At 38.1% G+C, this 14118-nt stretch overlaps 1 protein-coding gene across 1 annotated transcript in view; it reads left to right on the forward strand.

Annotated features, from left to right (window-relative positions):
- Positions 1-14118, forward strand: part of VWDE (von Willebrand factor D and EGF domains) — a gene marked incomplete at its 3' end in the record, with an annotated part of 157307 nt that overhangs the window by 85546 nt on the left and 57643 nt on the right. The window contains exon 16 of the mRNA XM_039360249.1: positions 8958-9094. Coding sequence (XP_039216183.1) covers positions 8958-9094 — 137 coding nt within the window. The remainder of the gene's footprint in view (positions 1-8957; positions 9095-14118) is intronic.

A 14118-nucleotide genomic window follows, 5' to 3' on the forward strand; every position in this document is an offset into this window, starting at 1 on the left:
GTCCACAATTACAGGACTCCACTTCTGCAGTCCACAAATGGAATAAATGCATTTCGCTAATTTGTTAGAAATATTTGTAGAAAGTCGAAAAAAGCAGTGACAAGTCTCAATAAAACATAATGTGCCTGTTTACAGAACATCTGGATAGAGCAAACATAATCCGGGCTAATTTTTAGCATTCAGCAGATGCAAGTATTGGTTACTTCTCTTTGTCAGTTTTGACAAGGAATGACAGAAATTCACTAGGCTCCAATTTAACTTTGTGGTGCTCAGAAGAGTGTGCTCAATTTGTTCCTATTATTTCAGGACATCTGGTCTTTGGGTTGCTCCAAAACTGGCTTTCAGACAATAGAAATGTTGAGAATTACCACTTAGGTTTTATGTCATGCTGAATAAATACATAAAAATATATATTTGATAGCTTTTGTTAATCATCTCCTCTGCACTTGTATGCTATTTTACCAAAGCCACAAAGACTATAACAAGCATAATTTATTTAAATTTGTTATTTGCTGACTACTGAATTTTAAATGTAAAGCCTCCTTCTTCAAGTCAAGTCCCTGAACAGGGACATGTCCATGTAGTTTTCTTAGCAACTTAGCAAAGTTTTCTTTTTTAAAAGAAAACAGAACAGAACAAAGTGTTGTAGAAATGGAATCAAATTTGTTTTCAACCCATACAGAAAATCCTAAATCAGTCTACTGACTTGGAATCCTGGATTTGCAGCAACAATGTTTGGAGGACACCAGACTGAGGAATCCAAGCATGTCCCATCTTTCCTACAAATCTCCAAGGCAAATTAGGGTTTGTGAGTGTGGAAAACATAAGAAGGATTAAAATGTGAGGAACATTGTTTTCTTTTAATTTTTTTAAAAATCCTTTTTTATTCATCATTGGGAGGAGTGTTTTATCTAGCCCGGGGGTGTCAAACTGCAGACCCGTGGGCCGGATACATCACGATGAAACCATGCCTACCCATTGCTGGCAATGGGAAAAAAGTTCTGATACATCGTGCAACATCATGTGACGTTGCGAGTTTGACATGTCTGATCTAGCCAGTCGTCTGTCAGAATTGTGTAGTCTTTGGGACCAGTGGTGGGATTCTAATATGTGAACAACCGGTTCTCTGTGTGGATGCCACTTCTGGAAGTCTATTCTGGGCCTGGGCAACAAAAAAATAGCTACTGGTTCTGCCGAAGCGGTGCAAACTGGCTGAATCCCACCACTGTTTGGGACCTTATAAATTCTCTCCTAGGCCCTTCACCACCATTCTCCCCCCCCCCATGTTCCCCTTTGTTCTTTCACATATAACCCTCCTCACAAATGCACTTTATGTTTTTTTCTGTGCTCTCTTACCAGGCAACGGCACTGGCATTTTTTTTAATCATCCCATTGTTTCTCAAAATATTTTGATGCCCTAGAAGAAAAAGTTAGCACCTCACAGGAATTTTAGAAGGAAAGAAAGGCAGTAGTAGTAGGGATTTAGAAATTGGGTGATATCATTTTTAACAATCTTTCATGGCACTATATTTTAGACCTCCAGGCAGTAAATTGCCTGGTCATTCAGTACCATTGTTCTGAACACCAGAATTTTACTCATAAATATACTGGATCTATCCTCTTTTGAGAACAAAACAGGAATTGTCCTAGGGATACTGCAATATTGTGGCTTGCAACTTCAAATTAAAACAGTGTTTCTCAACCTAATGTATAGATTTCAGCTTTTAGAACGCTCTACACATGTGGAAATTTGCTACATAAACTCTGAATTAAAAGTTCAAACAAGTCAGTGAATTAGTAGTTGATAGGAACAGAATCTCGGTAATTATAGTTATTTCTTGAAATATGCTGTAGTAGTTCTGTGGGACCTCTGAGACTGTGATTTCCAATTTTTTTTAAAAAAAACTTGGACAATTGGAAGGGAACAATGGCCAGGGTTGACGAAAAGCACAATGAAGCTTTTATTTTTTTAGCATTACCTATCATTTATCAAACCTGCCCATCCTGCTTTCCTAGCAATATTGTGCATTATACAACTGGTGAAATTACTGACGAGTGTTGATAAGCAGAAAATGACACAGTTAATCTTTCAGTTTCATTTATCAAAACTCTAACTAAAACTAAAGGGGAAAAAAACAGAAATATTTTCCAGCAGTAAAACAAAAAACACTTGTGAGTTTGGTTTTTTTTGAATCCACCACATTTTTGGATTTTATTATTCTTTTAATAGGCAAAGACAGCTTTCCTTAAGTCAGAGGCCACCATTCCCACCACAGGAAGGACAAAGAAGGTGCACCAATGATTAGGTGCCATTGCTGGAATCCTTGAGTTTTGTTTGCTTTTTAAAAGCTGCAAATGGAAGCTGAGAAACAAACTGCTCCCACAGCTCCCTTAAATCTTCTCCAAACTTGAAAAGCAGCTTGAAATCATACTACCAAAATTCACCAGCAAACTGGCCCCAATTTCAGTAGTGTGATTTTAGGCTGTTTTGTGAGTCACTTTTGAAGCATAAAAACAATAGGACTGTGTAGCTCTTCAGATCTAAAGGGGGGAAGGTTTTGGAGACAGCCCAGGGATGCTGACGGCACCTGCTGGGAACTCCTTAAAGCAGTCTTTCGTAGATCCAGCTATAGCTTCATAGACTCCATCTCTCAAACCTTTTGTTCCTATGGTATTAACCTTGAAACAGTGGGTCACACTTCATTGTACTGTGAGTTTTACAAGCATTTTTGGCAGGATATTATCTGACCTAATTCAAAATCAAGACTTGGAAGAGATATTTCTGAACATGTTAAAATTTGACTTGCAGATAAAAATCCTAAAATTGCAGCAGTGGCAGCTCTATTTTTAAATGTGGCTATAAAAATGAAGTCTTTAATACATATCAAGAATTTAAAATGTTTAAAAACTTAATTATATTTACAGTTTGATATTTGGATCTTTTGGTCATAAATAATCTGTTTCTTTCTGTGCCACACCACACATACATACACAAACACATGCATACAGTACACTATACACTACAGCTTCACAGACAACCACACAAAAAGTATAGATCAGACATGTCAAACACAAGGCCCGGGGGCCGGATGCAGCCCGCGAAGTGGTTTCATGTGGTCCACGAAGCCATCCTGGAAACAGTGAGGGAACAGCCCCCGCTGCCTTGGCCCTGGCCCAGGCCAGCCGGGAGCCAATGTACAATTTTGTGGTGGCCATTTTGGCACTTGCCCCGGTGGACCATGCTTTGGCACTTGCCCCGATCCCACCCCCTTCTGCCAGAGATCCTCAGATCTGTCCCACTCCTGCCCAGGCCCCCACAGGCACTCTGGATGCGAATGATGTAGAACTGGCCACGCCCATCCAGTAGGCCACACCCACTCCATCCATGCCCACCCAGTAGGCTGCACCCACTCTGGCCACACCCACCTGGCTCCCCAAGGGCAACCGCAATGCTGATGCGGCCCTCAGTGAAATTGAGTTTGACACCCCTGGTATAGATGTGTATAGTAGTTGCCAACAGGTGCTATATGAGTGCCCTTGTATTTTGAACAGCCCTTTTCCTTTAAAATCCCAAATATTGCAGAGATGCACCATTTTTTAAGTAAATGAAAAAGATTGTGCATTAAAGTTAACTTTCAAATGAATAGGAGTATTAAGAAATCATAGGAATCTAGCTTCTCTTGTGCAGAATTGCTCTATATGGAAAAATCTGTTTTGGAATCTCTGTTTAACAACTACTGGCAACATTCAGTATTTTGAAAAATCACTAAACTTCCCTCAAGCTATTTATCTTCCTAAGGTCTTAAATGATAGCATTATTTACAAATTTTTGAGACAGAAAAGTGAATTTCTTTCTTTTTACTAAACAGATTCATTACAGAATTACTAAAAATCTATAAAAAAATAGTTTAGGGTACACATTTAAGTCACTAACATTTCTATATTTAGCTTTAACTGTTTTTTTAACGCTATGTGATCCAACCCTAAGAAAGGAAGAGCTATCTATTTTGAATAACTGAACTGATTTCAGCATTATTTTAATATTTCAGTTCATGCCTCATGTTTCATAGTTATTTAACAACAATTTATGATAAAGATATTTTCTCCCAAATCATAAAAATATTCTTATGTCAAACATCTTCATCAATGTATATATTCATGAACTAGATTTATAAAGGTAAAATCATACTCCCATGATATGGAATATTTGTGTAGTGATTTTTTTTTCAGTTTGTTTTAGTCCAGACATGTCAAACTCACGACGTCACGCAACATATTGGGACTGTTTTGCCATTGCCGGCAATGGGGTGGGCGCAGCTTCCACGTTTGACACCCCTGTTTTAGTCATTTTTCAGAAATCTATTTATCTTAGTATCACTTTACAAATATTGCTTTATCAGATACAAGTGTCTGAGTTAGGGCAAAGGATACAGGATGCTTTCTATTCAATAGTTGTTGGGATTCTTCCTTTAATCCTTTTTATGCTATTAGCTAGTGATTGTCTCCTCCCCCCGGGGTTCTGCCTTAGACACTTATTTATGCTTTGGCTCAAATCAGTATGTAGTATGATTTTGTCTGCTTGCAACAGCCAAGTTGTTGCATAATTACAGAATTTCTCTGTGAGGGCGATGGGCAGTTTCAGACTTGATAAAGAAATAACTAAAAGTACAAAATGACTCCAAAGGTAGCAGCAAATTACAGGTTGATTTTATAGTCTGGGAAAGGAAATTTGGGCATTCCCCCATGCTTGCTTCCAATTTCAATTTCTCTGCTTCTTAGAAAAGGAAAAGAAAAAGAATCACAGTTAGTTCAAAGCAATGTTATTGTAGTAATTTGAAAGCTATATGATAGAATAAAATAATGTTCTGGAACAAAGCAATTCATGATCAATTAAATATCTCATACATTAGTAATTTTCTGAATGCAATAAAGTGTTATGATTCAATAGACTATTTCATACCCTAATTCAGTGCTTGCAGATCCATATTTATTGTTATTATTCAATAAAACAAATTACACTCCATATATCCAACATTTTAAGCCATCCTCACAGGAGGACTTCTGGTTTGCGCTGCAGCAGAATGGGATGCAGGAAGGCAGGGCTCTGCCTTCCATGCCCAATTTTGCCCTGGTGGGGGCCCTGAAAAGGGCCTAAAATTGCCCTAAAGAGGCGATGAAGAGGAAGGATGCCTTGTTGATCATGGAGAAATGGCGGTCTTTCCGTCCAGTCCAAGGAAAGCCCTCCAAATTGGCAGTGGAAAGACTGGCTACATTCCTGTGGCTGGCCAATTAGCTGCTGACTACCGAAAAAGAAAAAAAGCACTACCTAAGACATCGTAAACAACATGTTTGGATCTGGGTGAGAATATTGATCCTGTTTTTACTATTTTACAACTGAATTTCCTGGGAAAGGCTCCCAAGAAGCTAAAAACCTCCGAATGTAAACGGAAGCGGTGTTTTAATTTTATGGGGGACAGAAACATACAATATTGAAGTGGAAGTAATATGAAGCTACAGTTTCAATAAATTTGAAAACTGAGATAACTTAAGATTTTCTCTCTGGAAAAAAATCATTGAGGCAAAGTATAAGAAATCAATCCTTTGTTTTAAGAGTGGAAAATATACTTTGAATGACATCTAGTGGTGGATTTTTGTATAGCATCATAATTTGTTTTGCTTGGTGATTCCTACCTTGGGAGAACAGCTGGCAATAAAAGAAAATATTTTGGCATACTTATCATCCTGACCTTCTTGGATTATAAATACCCACTGAGCTTGGATTTTTAACTTCAGGAGCTAGTGGGAAAGAAAGAAAAAAATTACCTTGGACTACACCAGGCTGGGAGAGACTTTTGAGCTGTTTTCAGAGAGGTTGAACATTTGAATATTTTGAACATTGTGGATTACAATCTTACCTGATTGACAATTTTTGGATACTTGAGACAAGGGATTACTATAAAATATTGCTTTCAGAACTGAACCTATACTTTGGAATCTATTGGATTATAAAGGATACATTTAAAGACCAGAAAACTAATCTCCAGGAATGATGCCTCAAGAAAAAACAAACACTTTTCAGAAATAAATTTATTCTATGCTACAACTAATTCATCAAACAATTGTTGAATGCAAAGAGGACATAAAAAGAAATCATAATGAGACTAAAAACAATTTAGACAATATAAGCAAGCAAATCTCCAAATTAAATCTACAACTAGAAAGCTCCCAGATAACAACCACAAAGTATGAGCAAATAATCCAGAAATCTGAAGTCGAAACAGAGGAAATGGATTCAGAGATGGAAGAGATAAAGAAGGGAAATACAAATGAATATATACAAACAAAATACTGCAAGACTTAGCTATAACAACGAAAACGCAAAAGACCTTTTACCCCTCAGGTCTGCAAAATATATCTGATGGCAAGGAACCCATTCTCACACAATTGGAAGTTTGCATTAGATCCCCTAAATTCCCAGTGATAGATCACACTAATGATAAATGTGGGAGCTTTGTTCCTACTTATGTGGCGGGCATAAAAGTATAGTAGCTGCTTTAATAATTACTTAGCTGGATGTGGGTATCGGTTACAAAAGTATGTAATTGTCTTTATACTATATAAAACTAAAGTCATCTGCTTGTATAGCCAATATTGTCTATAGAATTGTATAAGCAGCAGATTTTCAAGATATCAGAAAAAGAACTTGCCTTGCTCTTTAGGATAATTCTTGTGACTGAAGTTAGAATCTTTTCCATAGAAAGTACTTGGGGTGATTTGCAGAAAAGCTGATATAGAAATACTGCTTAAGAGCTGTACAATTCTTATAAGAAGAAAAAAGATCAAAGATTTTTACATGTTTTATGTTGTTTTTGACCTGTGCTTGGTTAACTTTTTCATGTGGCATTGTCCATTTTGTAAGACATTTTTGTAATAATTTGAAAACTATACAACTGGATCTCATATGCTACAGATAGTTGGTGGAGAACATACCTAATACTCCTCCCTCCTATCTCCCCCACAACAACAACCCTGTGAGGTGGGTTGGGCTGAGAGAGACTGACTGGCCCAAAGTCACCCAGCTGGTTTTCTGCATAAGGCAGGACTAGAAATCATAGTTTCCTGCCTTCTAGTCTGGTGACTTAACCACTAGACCAATCTGGTTTTTATGCCATGCTTATTTGCTACAGACTGATGAGACATCAGAATAATACAACTTTGCACACTGAGCAGAATGGTGTTTCTTGGCAGAATTTTCACAGATTTTGCTAATGTGATAATTTGCAAGGAACTCCATAAAGTTAAAATGGATAGTTCATGAAGTAACTATCAAGGAATATTTCCAGAAATATAAATATAGTCTAGTGTTTAGACACATTATCCCACATTTATATACTTATGGAACCACTGTATTGGCAAGACCATTGAACAGATCAAATATAAAAAGTATTTTCATTAGTCTCTTATCAGCCTTGAATGAGATAATCTTATGAGTTTAACAACACGCACTGTAATGAGAAACACTTTCCTGAGCAGATGGCTTCAGTTCAATGGTGGGATTCAGCCGGTTCGCACTGGTTCGATAAAACTGGTAGCTACATTTTGTTGAGTTCAGAGAACCGGCTGAACCCATGCTGCTTCTGGAAGTCCATTCTAGGCCTTGGAGGCCTGGAGGAGATGTCCCAGGCTTAGAACGGCCACCGGAAGTGCGTTGATGTCACTTCCAGAAGTCCATTCTAGGCCTCGGAGGCCCAGGTCTGCATCCACACAGAGAATCGGATATTCAGGTATTTGAATCCCACCACTGTTTCAGTTGCTACATAAAATGTAAGAACAATGTCAATCTGTGTTTTCAATGTCTGTTTTTCCTATTGCCTTTTCTTGGAAATTGTTAATTTAATTTAATTTTTTGACATAGGAAGGCAACAAGAACCCACAAGTAAAGTTTGTACATAAAAGTTTTTAATATAAAATAAAAGCTTAAATCTACTGTACTTGTACACAAATATTAACTCTAGATAGAATCACTCTCTTAAAGGAGCTGATCTGCAATTACTAGAGGGTCCTGATGCATTTGTGGCTCTTGCTAAACAATAGTGGAAGTGGTGGCCAGAAGAGTCTTTGCTTGGCTGACATTGATGTGCTAGTTGCAAATATACTTGGAGTAGGATAACCTTGGCAACAATGACTCAAGCGCATTTCATCCCATGACTAAAGTTCTGTAACACACTCTACTTGGGATTGCCTTGGAATGTGATTTGGAAGCTTCAATTGCTACAAAATGCAGTGGATAGGTTACTAATAGGTAGAATCAATATTTTAATGTTATCCTATCCTTTGATCATTGCAATGGTTATCAATAAGCTTCTGGGTCCATTTCAAAATCCTGGTTGAAATGGAAAGCTATAATATCTTAGAAGCCTTCTTCTCTAGATGAAAGCTACCTGGTTCATCTTCTCATATGAAGAGCAGTTGCTAGGAATCCTATCCTTGCATGAATACTAAAATGTATGGACCCCAAAACAGTTCTTCTCTGGAGCGGTCTCCATGCTTTGGAATACTTTCCCTTCATGGTTTACCCTTCCTTTTATCTTTTCACAAGTTAGCTATGTTGTTGTTGTTGTTAGTTGCAAAGTCGCGTCCGACCTATTGTGATCCCATGGACAACGTTCCTCCAGGCCTTCCTGTCCTCTACCATCTTCTGGAGTCCATTTAAGCATGAGCTTAAACGTGAGCGTGAGCTTAAGTTAGCTATAACAATTATTCTGAACAGCCATTCAGGTTTTACACAGTTAATATTTGGGACACCATAGTTTTGTTTCCTCTGTCTCTGTTTTTATTTGTTACTTGATTTGAATTGTGACCGACCAGAAAGCTGATCAAATAGTGTAGTAAATACAGCACATAACTAAATACAAATAAATAAATAGTTGATTATCACATGTTTATTTCCATACCAGAGCACTCTGTGGAGATTACCAGTCTACTCAATGGTGGCTTCTGCGATTTAAGATTTTCCAACTGTAACAACATCCAAGTGTATGGAGTTGGCTTTAATGACTCTCCTGATCTTCACTGTGAAATCACCAGACTGACTGTAAGTAGTTTAATAGGAGACCACGAAAAGAATGAAATATTTATTAGAAAGCTTCTTGCATTCAATAAACTCTATGAGAAAGAGAGGTCATGACTGATAAAATATTCAGTTTCAAGAAAGTTTAGCTAGGTAATTGAATGGTTATCAAATAGAAAGATTGTTTTCCTCCAAATAAATACTTTTGAGTGGCAGATGTAGGAATGTAGAGTTTTCTTATTTTATCTGGGAAGAAGATTGACAGTGAATGTGTGCAGGCATCAAAATACAGTATATGTCTTTGAAGATTAGCTGGTGATTATTAATTATTTGGGAGATACTGATGAATTTATTTTTGGGGGGCATTAATTTTTAATCAGGACTTTCTTTCAAGTTACTTATTCCCTTCTCCTCATCTCTATTTAGGTTGGTTTCCTTTTTTTCTTTCTCTTCCCTTTCCAAGTGAGTTGTATTTTCTTTCTTCTCCATTTCCAGCCTTCCCTTTCTTTTCCCAGCTTCTGTTTAGGAAAGAAGGGAAGATGTGTATGTATGTATCTTGATATCTATTCGGAATTTGATAAATGAAATACCTTATTATCAACCAATTCAATTTTATTTACAATTATTAATTCATAGATGATATATTTTGATCCTGCTTTGATTGTTGGGACTGAGAATCTATATCCAAGGTTAGTTTTGGCAGCCTTAGATTGATAAAGTATGAAAATTAAGCAATACAAAGAATTTTTTCAATGTTTATAAATTTTAGCTACTTTTTCTTTGGGTGCTGGGACTGGGAATAATCTTAAATCCAGAGTTATTTTATTTTGGGATAAATATGTCTATAGCATGTTTTTGAAAGTAAAGCCACATATTACAGAGCAAGAGAGCCAGTTTGGTCTAACCTTGGCACAAGGCTAGAAACCAGAAGATTGTGAGATCTAGGCCTGCGTTAGGAATGAAAGCTGAATGACCTTGGGCCAGTCATTTTCCCTTAGCTTAATACATGAGTCACTGGTTGTTGTGGGGAAAATAGGAGGAGGAAGAAGTATTGGATAGGTTCACCGCCTTGAGTTATTTATAAAAATAATAAAGGTGGGATAAAAATAAATGTGCTGTTTTCCCAGTCCTATTTCCAAACACTGTACAAAATCAAGAATACTTGCATTTTATGAATTGAAACAATGGAAGTAAAGCAGAACAAACTTTTCTAGATGGCAACAACTGGCAGCAAACTCCATTAATTACTGGTGATGTGCTGTGGTGGAATTTAGTGCACGGGTATCAAACTTGCCACGTCACATGACGTGTCGCGATGTATCGCAACTTTTTTCACATTGCCGGAGCTGGGGTGGGCACGGCCTCCGTATGATGCAACCAGCCCATGGGCCGGCAGTTTGACACCTCTGCACTAGTGGATTATGGTAATTACATCTAAAAGAAATCTGTGATAGATTTCTTTTACATTCCTCGTTCTATTGATTGGTTTATCGTCCTGCATAGATATGTATAGATATTGGCTAAAATTATTGGTTCTAAAAGTAAAAAGTTCTCTTTCTGACACGCACATTTTATACACTTGGTGCCAGAGCACTTCAGAGATTAGCTTATAAGTAAATCAAAACCATGCAGTGTCTTCCATTTTTCTGTGGGCTTTTATCCCACTTTACTATAGTTCACTGAAGCCTGAAATCACATTATTATTACTTCTCAATTTTCTGCATCTGGAATCTGTACGCATGACTGTATTATTTCCAAAGACACTTGAATTTTAAGTGTCACAGCTAACTAACCAAATTTCTTGATACACAGCTATGGTCTTCATCTGAATTGAAGGATTATTAATATTACTATACATCACCTTAGATAATACAAAGTTTTCTAACACTTTGTATTATCTGAGTGAAAAGAAATCTATGGCTAAGAAGTACATGAATGAGAGCTTTTCAGTCATACAATTTCAAAACTATATAAATCTTGTCAGGAATTTTTTCAGTGAAACTAGAAGAACATTTCATGAAGCATCCGTGGAAACTAGCATGTATCCTCCTGAATTACAAACAAAAGTACAAAATATTTATCTGGCATACAGATAGCTGTAAATATCATTGTCTTTTTTCATGCATTTCAATGGGGCAAGGCTGGATCCCCACGTATCGAAAGGTGTGAACACTTAGAGTTACATTAATGTAACACCAGCAACTTTTATGGAGATGGTGCTAGAGAGAACATTTCCCCCATAACAACATTCTTTCAAATATTATCAGATGGAATCAAGCCTTAAGGATCTAGTAACAAAAATATTCTCAAAACATTTTATCAAGCACATTTTCAGTAGTTGTTATCCATCATATCTGACTGTTCCCAGACCATGGTTACAGGAAAAACATGAAAGAACAATCTTTCCTATAAGAATTATAGTTCTGTGTGTGTGTGTGTGTATATATGTATGTATGTATGTATGTATGTATGTATGTATGTATGTATGTATGGTATATTCATGTTTAAAATAAAATGAGCACCAAGGTAGTTAAAACTATAAAAGTTTAATTTAAAAACGCCAAGCTTTCACAGTCACCTGCCGGCATCATCAGGGCTTAAAACGCCAGAGAGTGAGAGAGTCTTTTATAAGCAAGCCCGAGTCTGCGCCCGGCTCCTCGATCTCGTTATCGGACCTAATTGGATAGATTGTGCTCCGGTGATCCGTTTCTTCCTGCACCCCTTATCTACGTGTGTGTCCTCATTTGTCTTCTTTTCCTTGGATTCTAGGGTGGGTGGGGCAACCTCCCTATCCCCCTGGTTGCCCCCCTCCTTTGATCCATTCTCTCCCTCAGGTTTGTGTGGTGGTTTGCATTTCTCTTTCCTCTTTTTCCAATCCACATCCATGCAGCTATTCTCTCTACGAGTGCTTTCACTTTCTTCCCTAATGCCTCCCCCTCGTACCCAGTTGTTACTGAAATGGTCATGTGTAACATTTCAGTAACAACTGGGTACGAGGGGGAGGCATTAGGGAAGAAAGTGAAAGCACTCGTAGAGAGAATAGCTGCATGGATGTGGATTGGAAAAAGAGGAAAGAGAAATGCAAACCACCACACAAACCTGAGGGAGAGAATGGATCAAAGGAGGGGGGCAACCAGGGGGATAGGGAGGTTGCCCCACCCACCCTAGAATCCAAGGAAAAGAAGACAAATGAGGACACACACGTAGATAAGGGGTGCAGGAAGAAACGGATCACCGGAGCACAATCTATCCAATTAGGTCCGATAACGAGATCAAGGAGCCGGGCGCAGACTCGGGCTTGCTTATAAAAGACTCTCTCACTCTCTGGCGTTTTAAGCCCTGATGATGCCGGCACAAACATAATTACATGAAGCAGACCATTTGTCAACTGTCCTCTATTTGGCAACAGTTGGCCATGTCTTGGCCATGCCTTATTTAAACTTTTGTTTTACAGTGTATTTTGAATTGAGCTCTAGAGAAGAGGTCTCCAACCTTTCCGGGTTCGAGGACCACAGAGAAAGAGAGCAGCTTCAAAATTGGTGCACACGCACATGTGTGCACGAACAGAGCCACACACATTAGCATGGCACTAGCAGCCCTGTTCATGCATGCAGCATGCACTGGTGCCGTGCACATGCATGAATGGCCGCACACCCCACAGCAGCTAGCAGCCCATTTGTGCATGCACAAATGGGCCACGCAAGCCCCCCGGGCTAGTGACGCATGCACAAACAGGCTGTGGATACCTGCTCTGAACTAGCATTCCCATTCGCAAACAGGGCTACTGGTGTTAGCATGAGTGGGGGGGCAATGCGTGCACTGGTCAGCTGTTTCAATGGCCCACTGGCCAAGAGCCCACAGCCCAGTCCCAGGCCACGGACTATAGGTTGGGGACCCCTGCTCTAGAGTATCTGAAATCACTGATTAGTTTGAAATGAGGCAACTCAGATATTGGTCAGTCCTCCTGTCAAAATATTTGTTTATGAAAATATTGAAAGATGTGCAATGCTTTTTTTCAGGATCAGTTGAAAATCATGACTTTTTTTTTACAGTTTCTTCTCTTAGATCTGCCCTCTTAAGAACATCATGTTCACGTAGTTGTGTCCCTCAAATACAGGGAAAGACTCTCTTTTATTTGTTCTCAGATTATGGAATTGCCTCCATTTATAATTATGTAATGCTTTAAGTGTTCTATATTTTATTGTTCAAACATTAATTTATTTATATAGTACAATGCTTCACTTTAGTTAGTTCGTTAGTTGTTTTACATTCCTTCAGAGACTTTTGCAGAAAGGTTATTTTAAAAAGAAGATTTTGGTAACTAGTCATATAACTTTAACCTTTTGGATTTTTGTATAAATGTGAAAATATATTCCAGATCTATTCATGCAAGAACTTTGGGGAACAGTTTGTCGCTGTATAGCTCTACCTCTACTCATGACTTGGGAATGACGTTCTTTGCTAATTACCATTCCAGAAGACAAATAGATTTCTGAAGTGTATATGTGCCCTGTAAACATGTTTGTTTCTTATCACCTGACTGAAGGAGAACTCAGGGAGTCAAGCTAACCCAAATATGTATTCCCAGGGAAAACAGATTACTAGCTCAGCTATATGGTGTCAGTTTTCCCAAACCAAACCAACAGCTCAGCTATAAAACATTTAGAAGGCCAAATGATAAGGATGAGAAAAGATACTAGAAGGTAAACATAGACTCTAAACAGGGACAGTTTGATAAACCCTATAATGGTAACTACATAGAATGAAACTATGGTCAGAGAATAGTGCTTCTTTGTTCTTTCAAAAGAGTGACTGGCCCAAGCTAGTTTTATGCCTAAGGCAAAAGTGGTGTCCCACTTTCTAACCACTACACCAAACAGGCTCTTTATAATGATAACCCAGTCAAAATCTTCCTGTAATCAATCATACATATACTTTATTCTGCAGAAATTTAAAAGGGACTGCTCCAGCACTGTCCATAAACCAATTTATGCTTCAGTGTGTCCTGGCCTCCAGTTCAAACATACTTTTGAAAAATTATTCTACAG

Source organism: Crotalus tigris, unplaced genomic scaffold (genome assembly GCF_016545835.1).
Source record: "Crotalus tigris isolate CLP2741 ecotype Arizona unplaced genomic scaffold, ASM1654583v1 scf7180000019170.200965, whole genome shotgun sequence".
Classification (NCBI taxonomy): Eukaryota; Metazoa; Chordata; class Lepidosauria; order Squamata; family Viperidae; genus Crotalus; species Crotalus tigris.